At 44.4% G+C, this 21,905-nt stretch overlaps 1 protein-coding gene across 1 annotated transcript in view; it reads left to right on the forward strand.

Moving 5' to 3' along the window:
- The window catches only part of LOC135560323 (MICAL-like protein 2), a 34,814-nt gene that overhangs the window by 704 nt on the left and 12,205 nt on the right, over nucleotides 1-21,905 (forward strand). The window contains exons 2-9 of the mRNA XM_065002187.1: nucleotides 2,089-2,137; nucleotides 9,333-9,474; nucleotides 11,513-11,700; nucleotides 13,824-13,954; nucleotides 14,492-14,767; nucleotides 14,850-15,719; nucleotides 17,046-17,263; nucleotides 17,391-17,451. Coding sequence (XP_064858259.1) covers nucleotides 2,089-2,137; nucleotides 9,333-9,474; nucleotides 11,513-11,700; nucleotides 13,824-13,954; nucleotides 14,492-14,767; nucleotides 14,850-15,719; nucleotides 17,046-17,263; nucleotides 17,391-17,451 — 1,935 coding nt within the window. The remainder of the gene's footprint in view (nucleotides 1-2,088; nucleotides 2,138-9,332; nucleotides 9,475-11,512; nucleotides 11,701-13,823; nucleotides 13,955-14,491; nucleotides 14,768-14,849; nucleotides 15,720-17,045; nucleotides 17,264-17,390; nucleotides 17,452-21,905) is intronic.

A 21,905-nucleotide genomic window follows, 5' to 3' on the forward strand; every position in this document is an offset into this window, starting at 1 on the left:
AAATTAAAAACGGAATTTAACACGATTTCTGAATACAACAATATCTGTATATCGGTGAAATCTCATCAGTGATAAAGCCTAGTCTTTTGTCAAATGTTTCTTTTTTAAAGACACAGTAGATTATAGGTTTACAGTAAACAGTAGGGGACAGGGTAAACGTCCTAAACATAACATTAACTATTTGAGATAATCAGTAGCCTGGGCCGTCTACTGTCTGAATGACAAGGCATCATTTCCACATGTTTCACTCCGGTGAACTCCGTCTAAAGACCCAAATATATATATTTTTATAGAATCAGTGGAAAACTGGCGCGTGTCAGACTGACTCTGAGATGCATGTTGACGTTTTAATAATAGCAAAGTGAATCACTGGTCATAAGATGGAGTGACATCATTGACGCTGTCATTATGATGGTGAAGTTCTCAAGTGAAGACGTTGTTGAATGATTCTGCAAAGGAGTCTGAGCGAATGGAATGTTTGACATATTGTGACACCACTCCACTGATTCTGCAAAGGAGTCTGAGTGAATGGGATGTTTGATGTATTGTGACACCACTCCACTGATTCTGCAAAGGAGTCTGAGTGAATGGAATGTTTGACATATTGTGACACCACTCCACTGATTCTGCAAAGGAGTCTGAGTGAATGGAATGTTTGATATATTGTGACACCACTCCACTGATTCTGCAAAGGAGTCTGAGTGAATGGAATGTTTGATGTATTGTGACACCACTTCACTGATTCTGTAAAGGAGTCTGAGTGAATGGAATGTTTGATATATTGTGACACCACTCCACTGATTCTGCAAAGGAGTCTGAGTGAATGGAATGTTTGATATATTATATTATATATATATTATATATATTATATATATTATATTGATATATTGATATATATAATATATTGATATATTATATATTATATTACAACCAAATCATGAGAAAACAAAAAGATAATTACTTAACACATTGGAAAGAATTAACAAAAAAACAGAGCAAACTAGAATGCTATTTGGCCCTAAACAGAGAGTACACAGCGGCAGAATACCTGACCACTGTGACTGACCCAAAATTAAGGAAAGCTTTGACTATGTACAGACTCAGTGAGCATAGCCTTGCTATTGAGAAAGGCCGCCGTAGGCAGACATGGCTCTCAAGAGAAGACAGGCTATGTGCTCACTGCCCACAAAATGAGGTGGAAACTGAGCTGCACTTCCTAACCTCCTGCCCAATGTATGACCATATTAGAGAGACATATTTCCCCAGATTACACAGATCCACAAAGAATTCGAAAACAAACCAATTTTGAAAAACTCCCATATCTTTTGGGTGAAATTCCACAGTGTGCCATCACAGCAGCAATATTTGTGACCTGTTGCCACGAGAAAAGGGCAACCAGTGAAGAACAAACACCATTGTAAATACAACCCATATTTTTGCTTATTCATTTTATCTTGTGTCCTTTAACTATTTGTACATTGTATATATATATATACATAATATGACATTTGTAATGTCTTTACTGTTTTGAAACTTCTGTATGTGTAATGTTTACTGTTAATTTTTGTTGTTTTTCACTTTATATATTCACTTTGTATGTTGTCTACCTCACTTGCTTTGGCAATGTTAACACATGTTTCCCATGCCAATAAAGCCCTTGAATTGAATTGTGACACCACTCCACTGATTCTGCAAAGGAGTCTGAGTGAATGGAATGTTTGATGTATTGTGACACCACTTCACTGATTCTGCAAAGGAGTCTGAGTGAATGGAATGTTTGACATATTGTGACACCACTCCACTGATTCCACTCCAGCCATTACCACGGGCCCGTTCTCCCCAATCAAGGTGCCACCAGCCTCCTGTGGACTAGATTGTGATCCAGGGAATAATAGGAGGTAGCTTGCGTCAGTGGGGTGTGAGATCCAGGGAATAATAGGAGGTAGTGCGTCAGTGGGGTGTGAGATCCAGGGAATAATGCCAGGTAGCTTGCGTCAGTGGGGTGTGAGATCCAGGGAATAATAGGAGGTGTCAGTGGTGTGATTGATGTGACATGTCATCAACCTAATCTGTGCTTCTTCTCCTCAGTGACTTTGATTCCCTGATGAAGGAGAATGTCTATGACAACAACCACCTGGTAAGTTACTGATGAACACACACAGACGTGTGATAGCGGGATGAAAAGGCTGTGGCTCAGGTGGTTAATGTCCTTGAGGATCTTTTTGGCCTTCCTGTGACATCGGGTGCTGTAGGTGTCCTGGAGGGCAGGTAGTGTGATGCGTTGGGCAGACCGTGCCATCCTCTGATGAGCCCTGCGGTTGCCATACCAGGTGATGATTCAGCCTGACAGGAGGCTCTCAATTGTGCATCTGTAAAAGTTTGAGGGTTTCGGGTGCCAAGCCAAATTTCTTCAGCAATAGACTACTATAGATTATACAGCCAGCTGAGTCTCCCTACTCCTCACCATAGACTACTATAGATTATACAACCAGCTGAGTCTCACTACTCCACATCATAGACCGCTATAGATTATACAGCCAGCTGAGTCTCACCATAGACTACTATAGATAATACAACCAGCAGAGTCTCACCATAGACAATAGAGCCAGCTAAATCTCCCTACTCCTCACCATAGACTACTATAGATTATACAGCCAACTGACTGTCACTACAGACCATAAACTCCAGCAAACTGACCACCATTTTAGCACCAATTCATTACGTAGAGTGATATATCTAGGCTTAATTAACACTCTAGCACTATACTTCTGACATAGAACTACAGTAACACATCTAGCCTCTGGATTATTCTGATATAGAACTACAGTAACATTCTAGGCTCTCGATTATTCTGATATAGAACTACAGTAACATTCTAGCCTCTGGATTATTCTGATATAGAACTACAGTAACATTCTAGCATCTGGATTATTCTGATATAGAACTACAGTAACATTCTAGCCTCTGGATTATTCTGTTATAGAACTACAGTAACATTCTAGCCTCTGGATTATTCTGATATAGAACTACAGTAACACATCTAGCCTCTGGATTATTCTGATATAGAACTACAGTAACACATCTAGCCTCTGGATTATTCTGATATAGAACTACAGTAACATTCTATCCTCTGAATTATTCTGATATAGAACTACAGTAACATTCTATCCTCTGAATTATTCTGATATAGAACTACAGTAACACATCTAGCCTCTGGATTATTCTGATATAGAACTACAGTAACATTCTAGCCTCATGGAAAATATTCTTATTTCAAACAACCAATGAGCAACTCTGCTTTAAACCATCTGCATATTGAACGTTGAGATCGCCAGAGACCAGCCTCTATGGCAATGACAAGGAGTGGCATGTTAACTAAAGAGACTGGTGCTCAGACTATCCACAGCTCTGTGTCATGCAGGCCAGTTATTAATGATTGATGTAGTTTGCCATGAACGTATCATCTGAAAGCAAAACAGGGCCATATCAACAGTCGAACATTTGTGGGAATTTCTCCTGTTAGATTCCACACATAAACTTTCACTTTTGTATTGGAATGATGTTGTTCCTTCCTTTCCTCAGAGCAGGGAGAGGTTAACCTGGAGGTTTCCTCAGGGCAGGGAGAGGTTGGCCTGGAGGTTTCCTCAGGGCAGGGAGAGGTTAGCCTGGAGGTAGAGAAGGGAGAGGTTAGCCTGGAGGTTTCCTCAGGGCAGGGAGAGAGAAGGGAGAGGTTAGCCTGGAGGTAGAGAAGGGAGAGGTTAGCCTGGAGGTTTCCTCAGGACAGGGAGAGGTTAGCCTGGAGGTTTCCTCAGGACAGGGAGAGGTTAGCCTGGAGGTTTCCACAGGGCAGGGAGAGGTTAGCCTGGAGGTTTCCACAGGGCAGGGAGAGGTTAGCCTGGAGGTTTCCACAGGGCAGGGAGAGGTTAGCCTGGAGGTTTCCACAGGGCAGGGAGAGGTAGCCTGGAGGTTTCCTCAGGGCAGGGAGAGGTTAGCCTGGAGGTTTCCTCAGAGCAGGGAGAGGTTAGCCTGGAGGTTTCCTCAGAGCAGGGAGAGGTTAGCCTGGAGGTTTCCTCAGAGCAGGGAGAGGTTAGCCTGGAGGTTTCCTCAGAGCAGGGAGAGGTTAGTCTGGAGGTTTCCTCAGAGCAGGAGAGAGGCCTGGAGGTTTCCTCAGAGCAGGGAGAGGTTCACCTGGAGGTTTCCTCAGGGCAGGGAGAGGTTCACCTGGAGGTTTCCTCAGAGCAGGGAGAGAGAAGGGAGAGGTTAGCCTGGAGGTTTCCTCAGAGCAGGGAGAGGTTAGCCTGGAGGTTTCCTCAGGACAGGGAGAGAGAAGGGAGAGTTAGCCTGGATGTTTCCTCAGGACAGGGAGAGAGAAGGGAGAGTTAGCCTGGAGGTTTCGTGTGTGTGTGTCATGGCTGGCCTGCCTTCAGAAGTGAAAGTTGGATCATAGTAATGTAAACAGATTTTTTTTATAGCTGTGGTGATGAACTGATAACACTCAGCTGGCTTCAGACACAGACATGTTGTTTATCAAATCATGTTGTCACGGAGTACAGCTCAAATGGCACCCTATTCCCTAAATAGTGCACTAGTTTTCACCAGGGTCCGTAGAACTTGGGTCAAATGTAGTGGACTTCATAGGGAACAGGGTCCTACTTGGAACGCTGTTATGGAGGAGCTCTTCTGTCCTTCCTTCCTGCTTCCATGGAGACGGTGGTCCTGGAAATGGTGTGGATGAGGACACACACACACACACACACACACACCCCACACACACTTTGACTGTTGAAACCCCCAGGCTTTCCATTCTTTCTCCCAGTCATGAAGAAAGCCAGGAACATTTCTGACAGGAAAGTGAGGAATCTAACAAGAGAAATTCCCAAGAACTCCAGACTGTTGATGGTCCTGCAATGGTTTCTCTTTCTGTCCTGAATCATTGATGGGATCTATCCTGTCCTGCCTTTACATGTCTGTTTCTTTCTGTCCTGAATCATTGCTGGGATCTGTCCTGTTCTGTCATGTCTGTTTTCTTTTCATACTTTTTGCTGGTCTAAATATGCAGCTTTAGAGCCAGGCCAACCAGCCAGGCCAACCAGCCAGGCCAGCCAACCAGGCCAGCCAGCCAGGCCAGCTACTTCAGTTGCTCAGGCTGTATTCACACAGACAGTCCATTAAAACACTGAGACGTACATAGCAGCTACTGTAAACAAGGAGTTAACTCACATTCTGCCCATCAAACACAGAAATAGTAACAAAGACATCTCTCTTTCTCACACAGTCACTTTACCAGCTATTCCAGTCATGTGTGGTGTGGGAGTATTGGAATGACAACAACGCTTTGTCTCTAAGTCTCTGCCTCTACAGACCAATGGGAGTGTTAGAATGAGAACAACACCTTGTCTCTGCCTCTACAGACCAATGGGAGTGTTAGAATGAGAACAACGCTTTGTCTCTGCCTCTATAGACCAATGGGAGTGTTGGAATGAGAACAATGCTTTGTCTCTGCCTCTATAGACCAATGGGAGTGTTAGAATGAGAACAATGCTTTGTCTCTGCCTCTATAGACCAATGGGAGTGTTAGAATGAGAACAATGCTTTGTCTCTGCCTCTATAGACCAATGGGAGTGTTGGAATGAGAACCACACCTTGTCTCTGCCTCTATAGACCAATGGGAGTGTTAGAATGAGAACAATGCTTTGTCTCTGCCTCTATAGACCAATGGGAGTGTTGGAATGAGAACCACACCTTGTCTCTGCCTCTATAGACCAATGGGAGTGTTAGAATGAGAACAATGCTTTGTCTCTGCCTCTATAGACCAATGGGAGTGTTAGAATGAGAACAACACCTTGTCTCTGCCTCTATAGACCAATGGGAGTGTTAGAATGAGAACAACACCTTGTCTCTGCCTCTATAGACCAATGGGAGTGTTAGAATGAGAACAACACCTTGTCTCTGCCTCTATAGACCAATGGGAGTGTTGGAATGAGAACAACACCTTGTCTCTGAGTCTCTGCCTCTACAGACCAATGGGACTGTTAGAATGAGAACAACGCCTTGTCTCTGAGTCTCTGCCTCTACAGACCAATGGGAGTGTTAGAATGAGAACAATGCTTTGTCTCTGCCTCTATAGACCAATGGGAGTGTTAGAATGAGAACAACACCTTGTCTCTGCCTCTATAGACCAATGGGAGTGTTAGAATGAGAACAACATCTTGTCTCTGCCTCTATAGACCAATGGGACTGTTAGAATGAGAACAACACCTTGTCTCTGAGTCTCTGCCTCTACAGACCAATGGGAGTGTTGGAATGAGAACAACACCTTGTCTCTGAGTCTCTGCCTCTACAGACCAATGGGACTGTTAGAATGAGAACAACGCCTTGTCTCTGAGTCTCTGCCTCTACAGACCAATGGGAGTGTTAGAATGAGAACAATGCTTTGTCTCTGCCTCTATAGACCAATGGGAGTGTTAGAATGAGAACAACACCTTGTCTCTGCCTCTATAGACCAATGGGAGTGTTAGAATGAGAACAACATCTTGTCTCTGCCTCTATAGACCAATGGGACTGTTAGAATGAGAACAACACTCTTGTCTCTGAGTCTCTGCCTCTACAGACCAATGGGAGTGTTGAATGGAGAACAACACCTTGTCTCTGAGTCTCTGCCTCTACAGACCAATGGGACTGTTAGAATCAGAGATCTCCTTGTCTACTGAGTCTTGCCTCTACAGACCAATGGTTCTGTTAGAATCTTGAGAACAATGCTTTGAAATCACATGCCTCTAAACAATGGCAGGTGTAGAATGAGAACAATGCTTTGTCTCTGCCTCTATAGACCAATGGCAGTGTTAGAAAGAACAATGACAAGTAGTCTCTGCCTCTATCAGACCAATAGTGTTAGAATGAGAACAATGCTTTGTCTCTGCCTCTATAGACCAATGGGAGTGTTAGAATGAGAACAACATCTTGTCTCTGCCTCTGATAGACCAATGGGACTGTTATATGAGAACAACACTGTCTCTGAGTCTCTGCCTCTACAGACCAATGGGACTGTTAGAATGAGAACAACACCTTGTCTCTGAGTCTCAACGATAACTTGGCTCTATACACACTGAGTAACATAACTTGTCTGTCACACTGCCTAACAGATAATGGGACTGTATACACACTGAGTAACATAACTTGGCTCTGATCACTGAGTAACGATAACTTGGCTCTATACACACTGAGTAACGATAACTTGGTCTATGAGTAACATAACTGCCTAACGATAACTTGGCTCTATACACACTGAGTTGATAACTTGGCTCTATACACACTGAGTAACGATAACTTGGCTCTATACACACTGAGTAACGATAACTTGGCTCTATACACACTGAGTAACGATAATTGGTAACCTTCCTATACACACAGAGTAAGAAACGGCTCTATACACACTGAGTAACGATAACTTGGCTCTATACACACTGAGTAACGATAACTTGGCTCTATACACACTGAGTAACGATAACTTGGCTCTATACACACTGAGTAACGATAACTTGGCTCTATACACACTGAGTAACGATAACTTGGCTCTATACACACTGAGTAACGATAACTTGGCTCTATACACACTGAGTAACGATAACTTGGCTCTATACACACTGAGTAACGATAACTTGGCTCTATACACACTGAGTAACGATAACTTGGCTCTATACACACTGAGTAACGATAACTTGGCTCTATACACACTGAGTAACGATAACTTGGCTCTATACACACACTGAGTAACGATAGCTTGGCTCTATACACAGTGAGGAACGATAACTTGGTTCTATACACAGTGAGGAACGATAACTTGGTTCTATACACAGTGAGGAATGATAACTTGGCTCTATACACAATGAGTAATGATAACTTGGCTCTATACACACTGAGTAACGATAACTTGGTTATATACACGGGGTACCAGTACTGAGTCCATGTGCAGGGGTACGAGGTAATAACTTAGTTATATACACGGAGTACCAGTACTGAGTCAGTGTGTAGGGGTACGAGGTCATAACTTGGCTATATACACAGGGTACCAGTACTGAGTCAGTGTGTAGGGGTACGAGGTCATAACTTGGTTATATACACGGGGTACCAGTACCGAGTCCATGTGTAGGGGTAGGAGGTCATAACTTGGTTATATACACGGGTATCAGTACTGAGTCAGTGTGTAGGGGTACAAGGTCATAACTTGGTTATATACTCGGGTACCAGTACTGAGTCCATGTGTAGGGGTACGAGGTCATAACTTGGCTATATACACAGGGTACCAGTACTGAGTCAGTGTGTAGGGGTACGAGGTCATAACTTGGCTATATACACAGGGTACCAGTACTGAGTCAGTGTGTAGATGTACGAGGTACTGGGCCGTACGCACTACCCTCTGTAGCGCCTTGCGGTCGGAGGCCAAGCAGTTTCCGTACCAAGCGGTGATCCAGCCAGTCAAGATGCTCTCAGTGGTGCAACTGTAGAACTTTTTGAGGATCTGGGGACTGATGCCAAATCTTTTCAGCCTGCTGAGGGGGAAGACGCTTTGTCATGCCTTATTGTTCTGTGTTCCCAGGCATTCCAACCTTTAGCTCTTTGTTCCCAGGTGTACAGCCTTCTATATATCTGTGTGTTCCAGCCTTCTATCTATCTGTGTGCTCCAGTCTTCTATCTATCTATCTATCTGTGTGCTCCAGCCTTCTATCTATCTGTGTGCTCCAGCCTTCTATCTATCTGTGTGTTCCAACCTTCTATCTATCTATCTATCTATCTATCTATCTATCTATCTATCTATCTATCTATCTATCTATCTATCTATCTGTGTGCTCCAGCCTTCTATCTATCTGTGTGCTCCAGCCTTCTATCTATCTGTGTGTTCCAACCTTCTATCTATCTATCTATCTATCTGTGTGCTCCAGCCTTCTATCTATCTGTGTGCTCCAGCCTTCTATCTATCTGTGTGTTCCAACCTTCTATCTGTGTGCTCCAGCCTTCGATCTATCTGTGTGCTCCAGCCTTCGATCTATCTGTGTGCTCCAGCCTTCGATCTATCTGTGTGCTCCAGCCTTCTATATATCTGTGTGTTCCAGCCTTCTATCTATCTGTGTGTTCCAGCCTTCGATCTATCTGTGTGTTCCAGCCTTCTATCTCTCTGTGTGTTCCAGCCTTCGATCTATCTGTGTGTTCCAGCCTTCTATCTCTCTGTGTGTTCCAGCCTTCGATCTATCTGTGTGTTCCAGCCTTCGATCTATCTGTGTGCTCCAGCCTTCGATCTCTCTGTGTGTTCCAACCTTCTATCTGTGTGTTCCCAGGCGTTCCGGGTAGCGGAGGATGAGTTGGGGATCCCAGCTCTGTTAGATGCTGAGGACATGGTGGCCCTGAAGATACCAGACAGACTCAGTATTCTGACATATGTCTCACAGTACTACAACTACTTCCATGGCAAATCACCTAGTGAGTAGTACACATACATATTGAGTAAACATGTCATGTGTATGTATGCTTGTACATGCTGCCCACATGCTGCTCACATGCTGCTCACACGATACCCACACGCTACCCACACGCTGCCCACACAATACTCACACGCTGCCCACACGATACCCACACGCTGCCCACACGATACCCACACGCTGCCCACACGATACCCACACGCTGCCCACACGATACCCACACGCTGCTCACACGCTGCTCACACGATACTCACATGCTGCCCACATGCTGCTCACACGCTGCCCACATGATACTCACACGCTGCCCACATGATACTCACACGCTGCCCACATGATACTCACACGCTCCACATGATACTCACACGCTGCCCACATGATACTCACACGCTGCCCACATGATACTCACACGCTGCCCACATGCTACTCACACGCTGCCCACATGCTGCTCACACGCTGCCCACATGCTGCTCACACGCTGCCCACATGCTGCTCACACGCTGCCCACATGATACTCACACGCTGCCCACATGATACTCACACGCTGCCCACATGATACTCACACGCTGCCCACATGATACTCACACGCTGCCCACATGATACTCACACGCTGCCCTCACGATACTCACACGCTGCCCTCACGATACTCACACGCTGCCCACACGATACTCACACGCTGCCCACACGATACTCACACGCTGCCCACACGATACTCACACGCTGCCCACACGATACTCACACGCTGCCCACACGATACTCACACGCTGCCCACACGATACTCACACGCTGCCCTCACGATACTCACACGCTGCCCACATGCTGCTCACACGCTGCCCACATGATACTCACACGCTGCCCACATGATACTCACACGCTGCCCACATGATAACCACATGATACCCACACGCTGCCCACATGATACCGACACGCTGCCCACATGATACTCATACGCTGCCCACATGATACTCACACGCTGCCCACATGATACCCACACGCTGCCCACATGATACCCACACGCTGCCCACATGATACCCACACGCTGCCCACATGATACCCACACGCTGCCCACATGATACCCACACGCTGCCCATATCACCCGGCACAGCCAGAAGAGGACTGGCCACCCCTCATAGCCTGGTTCCTCTCTCTGTGTCTTCCTAGGTTTTGGCCTTTCTAGGGAGTTTTTCCTAGCCACCGTGCTTCTACACCTGCATTGCTTGCTGTTTGGGGTTTTAGGCTGGGTTTCTGTACAGCACTTTGAGATATCAGCTGATGTAAGAAGGGCTATATAAATACATTTGATTTGATTTGCCCACATGATACTCACATGATACTCACATGCTGCCCACACGCTGCCCACATGATACTCACACGCTGCCCACATGATACTCACACGCTATCCCACATGATACTCACACGCTGCCCACACGATACTCACACGCTGCCCACACGATACTCACACGCTGCCCACACGCTGCCCACATGATACTCACACGCTGCCCACACGCTGCCCACATGATACTCACACGCTGCTCACATGATACTCACACGCTGCCCACATGATACTCACACGCTATCCCACATGATACTCACACGCTGCCCACACGATACTCACACGCTGCCCACACGATACTCACACGCTGCCCACACGATACTCACACGCTGCCCACACGCTGCCCTCACGATACTCACACGCTGCCCTCACGATACTCACACGCTGCCCACACGATACTCACACGCTGCCCACATGATACTCACACGCTATCCCACATGATACTCACACGCTGCCCACACGATACTCACACGCTGCCCACACGATACTCACACGCTGCCCACACGATACTCACACGCTGCCCACACGATACTCACACGCTGCCCACGCTGCCCTCACGATACTCACACGCTGCCCTCACGATACTCACACGCTGCCCTCACGATACTCACACGCTGCCCACACGATACTCACATGCTGCCCACACGATATGGGCACACACATACTGTGATGAACTTTGTGATCAAGGGGTGTGTGTGTGTGTGTGTAGTTGGCGGCATGGCGGGGATAAAGCGTCCAGCGGAGGCATCCACAGAAGAGGGGCCTTCTGGGAAAAAGAACCAAGCAGTTGTCTCCAAGGTCTTCCCCGCCTCTACCCCCTCTAAATCCGCTACTGAGAACCGCCCTCCCCCCTCCTCCTCACCCAAAGCCTCAACCAGACCAGACAGGGCAGCACAGGTAAGAATCTCCTTTAAATACTCTTGTCCAGGGTTGCCCAACCCTGTTCCTGGAGAGATGCCCTCCTGTAGGGGTTCACTCCAACCCTGTTTCTGGAGAGATACCCTCCTGTAGGGGTTCACTCCAACCCTGTTCCTGGAGAGATGCCCTCCTGTAGGGGTTCCCTCCAACCCTGTTCCTGGAGAGATGCCCTCCTGTGGGTTTCACTCCAACCCTGTTCCTGGAGAGATGCCCTCCTGTAGGGGTTCCCTCCAACCCTGTTCCTGGAGAGAAACCCTCCTGTAGGGGTTCACTCCAACCCTGTTCCTGGAGAGATACCCTCCTGTAGGTTTTAACTCCAACCCTGTTCCTGGAGAGATACCCTCCTGTAGGGGTTCACTCCGGTCCCAGTTGTAACTAGCCAGATTCATCTTTATTAACAAGCTAATTGTTATTACTAGTTGTTATTTTTGGACTTTTGGTATTTGATTCTTGATGGATATTGATGTTGCAGTGCATTGCTGTTGAAGAGTTATTAGCAAAGCAAGTATTTCACTGGACCTTGTGCACGTGACCAACACACTTTGATTTGATCCTTTGTCAGATCCTCCAGTGAGTGTCGTTGAGACTGGCGGCCTACGAACAGGTGCTTAGTCAAAGCCTGTGTCAGATACTCCAGTGAGTGTCGTTGAGACTGGCGGCCTACGAACAGGTGCTGTGTCAGATCCTCCAGTGAGTGTCGTTGAGACTGGCGGCCTACGAACAGGTGCTGTGTCAGATCCTCCAGTGAGTGTCGTTGAGACTGGCGGCCTACGAACAGGTGCTGTGTCAGATCCTCCAGTGAGTGTCGTTGAGACTGGCGGCCTACGAACAGGTGCTGTGTCAGATCCTCCAGTGAGTGTCGTTGAGACTGGCGGCCTACGAACAGGTGCTGTGTCAGATACTCCAGTGAGTGTGTTTGAGACTGGCGGCCTACGAACAGGTGCTTAGTCAAAGCCTGTGTCAGATACTCCAGTGAGTGTCGTTGAGACTGGCGGCCTACGAACAGGTGCTTTGTCAAAGCCTGTGTCAGATCCTCCAGTGAGTGTCGTTGAGACTGGCGGCCTACGAACAGGTGCTTAGTCAAAGCCTGTGTCAGATACTCCAGTGAGTGTCGTTGAGACTGGCGGCCTACGAACAGGTGCTTTGTCAAAGCCTGTGTCAGATACTCCAGTGAGTGTCGTTGAGACTGGTGGCCTACGAACAGGTGCTTTGTCCAAAGCCTCCAGTGAGTGTTGTTGAGACTGGTGGCCTACGAACAGGTGCTTTGTCAAAGCCTGTGTCAGATACTCCAGTGAGTGTCGTTGAGACTGGTGGCCTACGAACAGGTGCTTTGTCCAAAGCCTCCAGTGAGTGTTGTTGAGACTGGTGGCCTACGAACAGGTGCTTAGTCAAAGCCTCCAGTGAGTGTTGTTGAGACTGGTGGCCTACGAACAGGTGCTTTGTCAAAGCCTCCAGTGAGTGTTGTTGAGACTGGTGGCCTACGAACAGGTGCTTTGTCAGATACTCCAGTGAGTGTCGTTGAGACTGGTGGCCTACGAACAGGTGCTTTGTCAAAGCCTGTGTCAGATCCTCCAGTGAGTGTCACTGAGACTGGTGGCCTACGAACAGGTGCTTTGTCAAAGCCTGTGTCAGATACTCCAGTGAGTGTCGTTGAGACTGGTGGCCTACGAACAGGTGCTTTGTCAAAGCCTGTGTCAGATAATTAGCTCAATATAACGAGTTGAGGAACACAATAAGATTCTCCTCTTTTCTAGTGTAGGTTTGTGATTCAACATTTTTCTTTTTTGTTTTTGTTTCTGGCGATTTAGTGATAATAACATTGAAATAATAATAATTGTTTCACGGACCCACTTTAGTACCTCCTACAACCCCTAGGGGTCTGTGGACCCTACGTCAAATACTCCTGTTGTAACTAACAGAAGTGGACCCTACGTCAAATACTCCTGTTGTAACTAACAGAAGTGGACCCTACGTCAAATACTCCTGTTGTAACTAACAGAAGTGGACCCTACGTCAAATACTCCTGTTGTAACTAACAGAAGTGGACCCTACGTCAAATACTCCTGTTGTAACTAACAGAAGGCTAATCTGTCTGTCCCCAGAAGGATGTGTTGTCGGAGCGATCCAATAAGACGGGGACTCTGAGCAGTAAGTGTTCCGTGTGTAATAAACACGTTCATCTGGTCCAGAGACACCTAGTGGATGGGAGGCTGTATCACAGGAGCTGTGCCAGGTAAGACCTGACCTTTTCACCCTGTTAACGACTCCACCCTGTTAACGACTCCACCCTGTTAACGACTCCACCCTGTTAACGACTCCGCCCTGTTAACGACTCCGCCCTGTTAACGACTCCACCCTGTTAACGACTCCACCCTGTTAACGACTCCGCCCTGTTAACGACTCCGCCCTGTTAACGACTCCACCCTGTTAACGACTCCGCCCTGTTAACGACTCCACCCTGTTAACGAGAGCTGTACCGTGGTAGACAGCTGTACTTCACACTGCGTTCATTGCTGTAACATGTATCAGTCTATAGGTGGAGACAGAGACCTGGTTGGTTGACAGACATTGACAGATATTCTTAATATTTTTGTTTCAACTACCACTGGTCTCCTGTGTTCTATGTCATGTCTGTTCCTGTGTTCTATGTCATGTCTGTTCCTGTGTTCTATGTCATGTCTGTTCCTGTGTTCTATGTCATGTCTGTTCCTGTGTTCTATGTCATGTCTGTTCCTGTGTTCTATGTCATGTCTGTTCCTGTGTTCTCCAGGTGTAGTGAGTGTTCCACCACTCTACTGTCTGGTAACTGTAAACCGGGACCAACACCAGGCTCCTTCATCTGTACCTCCCACCACCATCCCCAGGGGGCGCTGCCAACACACACCCCTCTCCGAGACCTGCCCAAAAACAACCCTACCACCCCTGCTGAATCCAAATACACCTCTCACCCTCCTCCCACTGTCAAGACCACCCCTCTCTCATACCTGCCCAAAAACAACCCTACTACCCCTTCTTCCTCCAAATACACCCTCACCCTCCTCCCACTGTCCAGACCACCTCATACCTGCCCAAAAACAACCCCACCCCTTCTTCCTCCAGACACCCCTCACCCTCCTCCCACTGTCCAGACCACCTCTCCAGGAATACCCCCGGAGCCAAATACACAGACCCCCGAAATCCACCCCAGCTCCGACACCCACCAGTACCCCCTCCAAATTTGTCCCTAGCTGGCTGAGCTCCAAATCAGACGGATCCAAAAGCACCACCCCCTCTGCCTCCTCCTCGCGGCCCAGCCCGGGGCTCTCCTCCCTGGGCATAGTGAGCCCTGCAGCCCCTGGACCCACCGCAGTCCCACGGAACTTCAACACGACTTCAACTACCCAGCAGGCCCGGCTCCAGTTCTTCCAATCTGGGAACACCACCACTGGGCAGGAGAACCAGGGCAAGACCCAGACTCCGGGACAGGCACCGAGTCTACCCACAAATAGATTCCCGAAAGCTGGCACACAGGGGACAGTAGTGGGGGTTGGACAGGGTGTGAGTGTGGTAGTGAGTTTGGGTGGCAGTGGGGTAGGGGGTAAGGGAGAGGGTTCAGGTGGGGGTAAGGGAGGGGATAAGGGTGTGAATGTGGTGCTAGGTGGGGACAGGGACGTGGTTCAGGGTAGAGGTAGAGTTGTCTTCAAGGTGGATGGTGATGTGAAAGCCTCTCCATCTAAAGAAGACTGCAGTACCAAGACCCAGGCTGCTGCTGTCATCACTAAGAAACTAACAGACAACAACACCCCAACAACAGCTGGTGCTGTCATCACTAAGAAACTAACAGACAACAACACCACAACAACAGCTGGTGCTGTCATCACTAAGAAACTAACAGACAACAACACCCCAACAACAGCTGGTGCTGTCATCACTAAGAAACTAACAGAGAACAACACAAACACAGCTGGCGCTTCAAGTCCTCCGTGGCATCCTGTAGGACTGAAGAAGACCGAGAACAGGTGAGGCATCTCAGATATTCTCAGAACTCAACTCTCTCCTCAGGAGCACGTTTTGGTTTTTGCCGTGGCGCTGCACAGCTGATTCAAATAATCAACCAATCATCACGCTTTGATCATTTGAATCAGCTGTGTCGTAAGGCAGTGCTTCATTTATAGATCGGGAAGTCCGGGAACACCTAACACGGGGGGTTATCCCGGGGGGTTATCCTGGGGGCTCTAAGGTACCAGAACACATAGTGAGAGGGGGGTTATCCCGGGGGGTTATCCTGGGGGCTCTAAGGTACCAGAACACATGGTGAACGAGGGAGGTTATCTGGGGGCTCTAAGGTACCAGAACACATAGTGAGAGGGGTTATCCTGGGGGCTCTATCCATAGTGAGGGGGTTATGGGGGCTCTAAGGTACCAGAACACATAGTGAGAGGGGGGTTATCCGGGGGCTCTAAGGTACCGGAACACATAGTGAGCGTGTCAGGATCAGTTACATACCACACTGGCCCTCCCCATAACCTCTATGTATAAATAAGAGGGCAGGTCTAGGCTACCCTGCCGCCCAATTGATTTATTATTACTTTTATTATTATTATTCGTATTTTACATGATGGTCTTTCTGGGGGGGGGGATAACGAGCAGGCAACTTGATTTAACTCCGATCACTTCCATTAGAATGTTTGCACAGTGCGAACAGTGAAATACTGAATGAATCATGCCGCGAGAGGTACTGGATCCGGCTCAAATAGGATCCCGGCTCAAATAGGATCCCGGCTCAAATAGGATCCCGGCTCAAATAGGATCCCGGCTCAAATAGGATCCGGCTCAAATTAAGCACGGATGTTAGGGCAAAAACCAAAACGACCACCCCTTTTGTTTGGGAAACGTTGTATTAGACAGTATTGCGGGCTCCCGAGTGGTGCAGCGGTCTAAGGCACTGCATCACAGTGCTAGAGGCATCACTACAGGCCCTGGTTCAATTCCAGGCTGTATGACAACAGGCCCATAGCGCGGCGCACAATTGGCCCAGTGTCTTAATAGGCCGTCATTGTAAATAAGAATTTGTTCTTAACTGACTTGCCTAGTTAAAGGTTAAATTTAAAAAAAATAGAGCCCGACCTCTGCTGGTAAAATAAGGGAATAGCACTTCAAGCATACAGTTGTGGGCAATGGCCCTTCCTCAATTCAGCTTTCCTTGCATCCTCTTACCTGAGGGGAGGGACCTTCTATTCCAATGTGTATGAGATGGAAGCGAGACGTTAATTAAGATTTGAGGAAATACTATTTGAGTCTGTTTGATGTTGAAAGGCCTCCCTCTGTCTCCCCTCGACCCCCAGATCTCCCTCTCTCAGACCTGCCCCTGCTGAAATGCCTAAGAAAGAGACGGAGACTCCTAAAAAGGAGACTGGGGGCAGAGTTAAGCTAAAAGCAGACCCGTCTCTCCTCGCCCCCCTCACCCCCAACACCTCCACCCCGACCCCAGCCAGCAGAACAGGCCTGTGGAACAAAACCCCGGATAAGGCATCCGGAGCTGCTTCTCCCAGCAACACTATGGGTGAGCACCATTTGCCCTGTCTGTCTAGTTGGTTATCCACATTTCACATTTCAGTGGTAATTATTTGTGGCTATAATGGCTGATGTCATGTTTTTTGGGGGCTGTATATTGTCTTGTCTCTCTTTAGCAACAGCAGACAACAGCAGCTCTCCTGCTGACTGGCGATCCAGACTCAAACCTGCCTCCAAGTAAGTATAATCTATATTCTACTCTACAGTCTACTCTATATTCTACTCTATATTCTACTCTACATTCTACTCTATAGTCTACTCTATATTCTACTCTACAGTCTACGCTATATTCTACTCTATATTCTACTCTACATTCTACTCTATAGTTGACGCTACATTCTACTCTACATTCTACTCTACATTCTACTCTACATTCTACTCTACACTCTATAGTCTACTCTACTCTATATTCGACTCTATAGTCTACTCTATATTCTACTATACTCTATATTCTACTCTACTCTACATTCTACTCTACTCTATATTCTACATTCTACTCTATATTCTATTCTACTCTACATTCTACTTTATACTCTACATTCTACTCTATATTCTACTCCTATATTCTACTCTCTTCTATATATTCTACCCTACATTCTACTCTCCTCTATATTCTACTCTATATTCTACTCTACTCTATATTCTACTCTACTCTACATTCTACTCTACTCTATATTCTACTCTACATTCTACTTTATACTCTACATTCTACTCTATATTCTACTCCTATATTCTACTCTACTCTATATTCTACTCGACTCTATATTCTACTCTCTTCTATATATTCTACCCTACATTCTACTCTCCTCTATATTCTATTCTACTCTACTCTATATTCTACTCTACTCTATATTCTACTCTACTCCATATTCTACTCTACTCCATATTCTACTCCATATTCTGCATTCTACTCCATATTCTGCTCTGCATTCTGCTCTGCATTCTACTCCATATTCTGCTCTGCATTCTACTCTGCATTCTACTCCATATTCTGCTCTACTCTGCATTCTACTCCATATTCTACTCTACTCTGCATTCTACTCTGCATTCTACTCTACATTCTACGTTATATTCTACATTCTACTCTATAATATATTCTACTCTACTGTATTTTCTACTCTCTTCTATATATTCTACTCTACATTCTACTCTCCTCTATATTCTATTCTACTCCATATTCTACTCTACTCTGCATTCTACTCTGTATTCTACTCTGCATTCTACTCTCTTCTATATATTCTACTTTACATTCTACTCTCTATATTATATTCTACTCTATTCTACTCTACTCCATATTCTACTCTATATATTCTACTCTACTCTATATTCTACTTTATATTCTACTCTATATTCTTCTCTACTCTATATTCTACTCTACTCCATATTCTACTCTACTCCATATTCTACTCTACTCCATATTCTACTCTACGCTATATTCTACTTTATATTCTACTCTATATTCTTCTCTACTCTATATTCTTCTCTACTCTATATTCTACTCTACTCCATATTCTACTACTCTACTCCATATTCTACTCTACTCTATATTCTCTTCTACTCTATTCTACTCTCTAATATATATTCTACTCTTTACTCTACATTCTACTCTATATTATACTCTACTCTATATTCTACTACTCTATATTCTACTCTACTCCATATTCTACTCCATATTCTGCATTCTACTCCATATTCTGCTCTGCATTCTACTCCATATTCTGCTCTGCATTCTACTCCATATTCTGCTCTGCATTCTACTCTACATTCTACTCCATATTCTACTCTACATTCTACTCTGCATTCTACTCCATATTCTACTCTACTCCATATTCTACTCCATATTCTACTCCATATTCTACTCTAAATTCTACTCTACTCTAAATTCTACTCTACTCTATATTCTATTCTACTCTATATTCTATTCTACTCCATATTCTACTCCATATTGTACTCTACATTGTACTCTACTACATATTCTACTCTACATTCTACTCTACTCTATATTCTATTCTATATATTCTACTCCATATTCTTCTCTACTCTATATTCTACTCTACTCCATATTCAACTCTACATTCTACTCTCCTCTATATTCTACTCTATATTCTACTCTACTCTATATTCTACTCTACATTCTACTCTACTCTATATTCTACTCTACATTCTACTTTATACTCTACATTCTACTCTATATTCTACTCCTATATTCTACTCTACTCTATATTCTACTCGACTCTATATTCTACTCTCTTCTATATATTCTACCCTACATTCTACTCTCCTCTATATTCTATTCTACTCTACTCTATATTCTACTCTACTCTATATTCTACTCTACTCCATATTCTACTCTACTCCATATTCTACTCCATATTCTGCATTCTACTCCATATTCTGCTCTGCATTCTGCTCTGCATTCTACTCCATATTCTGCTCTGCATTCTACTCTGCATTCTACTCCATATTCTGCTCTACTCTGCATTCTACTCCATATTCTACTCTACTCTGCATTCTACTCTGCATTCTACTCTACATTCTACGTTATATTCTACATTCTACTCTATAATATATTCTACTCTACTGTATTTTCTACTCTCTTCTATATATTCTACTCTACATTCTACTCTCCTCTATATTCTATTCTACTCTATATTCTACTCTACTCTATATTCTACTCTACTCTATATTCTCTACTCTATATTCTACTACTCTATATTCTACTCTACTCCATATTCTGCATTCTACTCCATATTCTGTTCTGCATTCTGCTCTGCATTCTACTCCATATTCTACTCTACTCTGCATTCTACTCTGTATTCTACTCTGCATTCTACTCTCTTCTATATATTCTACTTTACATTCTACTCTCTATATTATATTCTACTCTATTCTACTCTACTCCATATTCTACTCTATATATTCTACTCTACTCTATATTCTACTTTATATTCTACTCTATATTCTTCTCTACTCTATATTCTACTCTACTCCATATTCTACTCTACTCCATATTCTACTCTACGCTATATTCTACTTTATATTCTACTCTATATTCTTCTCTACTCTATATTCTACTCTACTCCATATTCTACTACTCTACTCCATATTCTACTCTACTCTATATTCTCTTCTACTCTATTCTACTCTCTAATATATATTCTACTCTTTACTCTACATTCTACTCTATATTATACTCTACTCTATATTCTACTACTCTATATTCTACTCTACTCCATATTCTACTCCATATTCTGCATTCTACTCCATATTCTGCTCTGCATTCTACTCCATATTCTGCTCTGCATTCTACTCCATATTCTGCTCTGCATTCTACTCTACATTCTACTCCATATTCTACTCTACATTCTACTCTGCATTCTACTCCATATTCTACTCTACTCCATATTCTACTCCATATTCTACTCCATATTCTACTCTAAATTCTACTCTACTCTAAATTCTACTCTACTCTATATTCTATTCTACTCTATATTCTATTCTACTCCATATTCTACTCCATATTCTACTCCATATTGTACTCTACATTGTACTCTACTACATATTCTACTCTACATTCTACTCTACTCTATATTCTATTCTATATATTCTACTCCATATTCTTCTCTACTCTATATTCTACTCTACTCCATATTCAACTCCATATTCTACTCTACTCCATATTCTACTCTACTCCATATTCTACTCTACTCCATATTCTACTATATATTCTCGTCTACTCTATATTCTACTCTCTTCTATTTATTCTACTATTTACTCTTTATTCTACTCTACTCTATATTCTACTTTATATTCTACTCTATATTCTTCTCTACTCTATATTCTACTCTACTCCATATTCTACTCTTCTCTATATTCTACTCTACTCTATATTGTACTCTACTCTATATTCTACTTTATATTCTACTCTATATTCTTCTCTACTCTAGATTCTACTCTACTCCATATTCTACTACTCTACTCCATATTCTACTCTTCTATATATTCTACTCTCTAATATATATTCTACTCTTTACTCTACATTCTACTCTATATTCTACTCTCCTCCATATTCTACTCTACATTCTACTCTACTCCATATTCTACTCCATATTCTGCATTCTACTCCATATTCTGCTCTGCATTCTACTCTGCATTCTACTCTGCATTCTACTCTACTCCATATTCTACTCCATATTCTACTCTAAATTCTACTCTACTCTATATTCTATTCTACTCTATATTCTATTCTACTCCATATTCTACTCTACTCCATATTCAACTCTACTCCATATTCTACTCTACATTCTACTCTACTCTATATTCTATTCTATATATTCTACTCCATATTCTTCTCTACTCTATATTCTACTCTACTCCATATTCAACTCTACATTCTACTCTTTACTCCATATTCTACTCTACTCCATATTATACTCTACTCTATATACTACTTGATATTCTACTCCATATTCTTCTCTACTCTATATTCTACTCTACTCCATATTCAACTCTACTCCATATTCAACTCTACTCCATATTCTACTCTACATTGTACTCTACTACATATTCTATTCTATTCTACTCTATATTCTACTTTATATTCTACTCTATATTCTTCTCTACTCTATATT

This window comes from Oncorhynchus nerka, linkage group LG15 (genome assembly GCF_034236695.1).
Source record: "Oncorhynchus nerka isolate Pitt River linkage group LG15, Oner_Uvic_2.0, whole genome shotgun sequence".
Classification (NCBI taxonomy): domain Eukaryota; kingdom Metazoa; phylum Chordata; class Actinopteri; order Salmoniformes; family Salmonidae; genus Oncorhynchus; species Oncorhynchus nerka.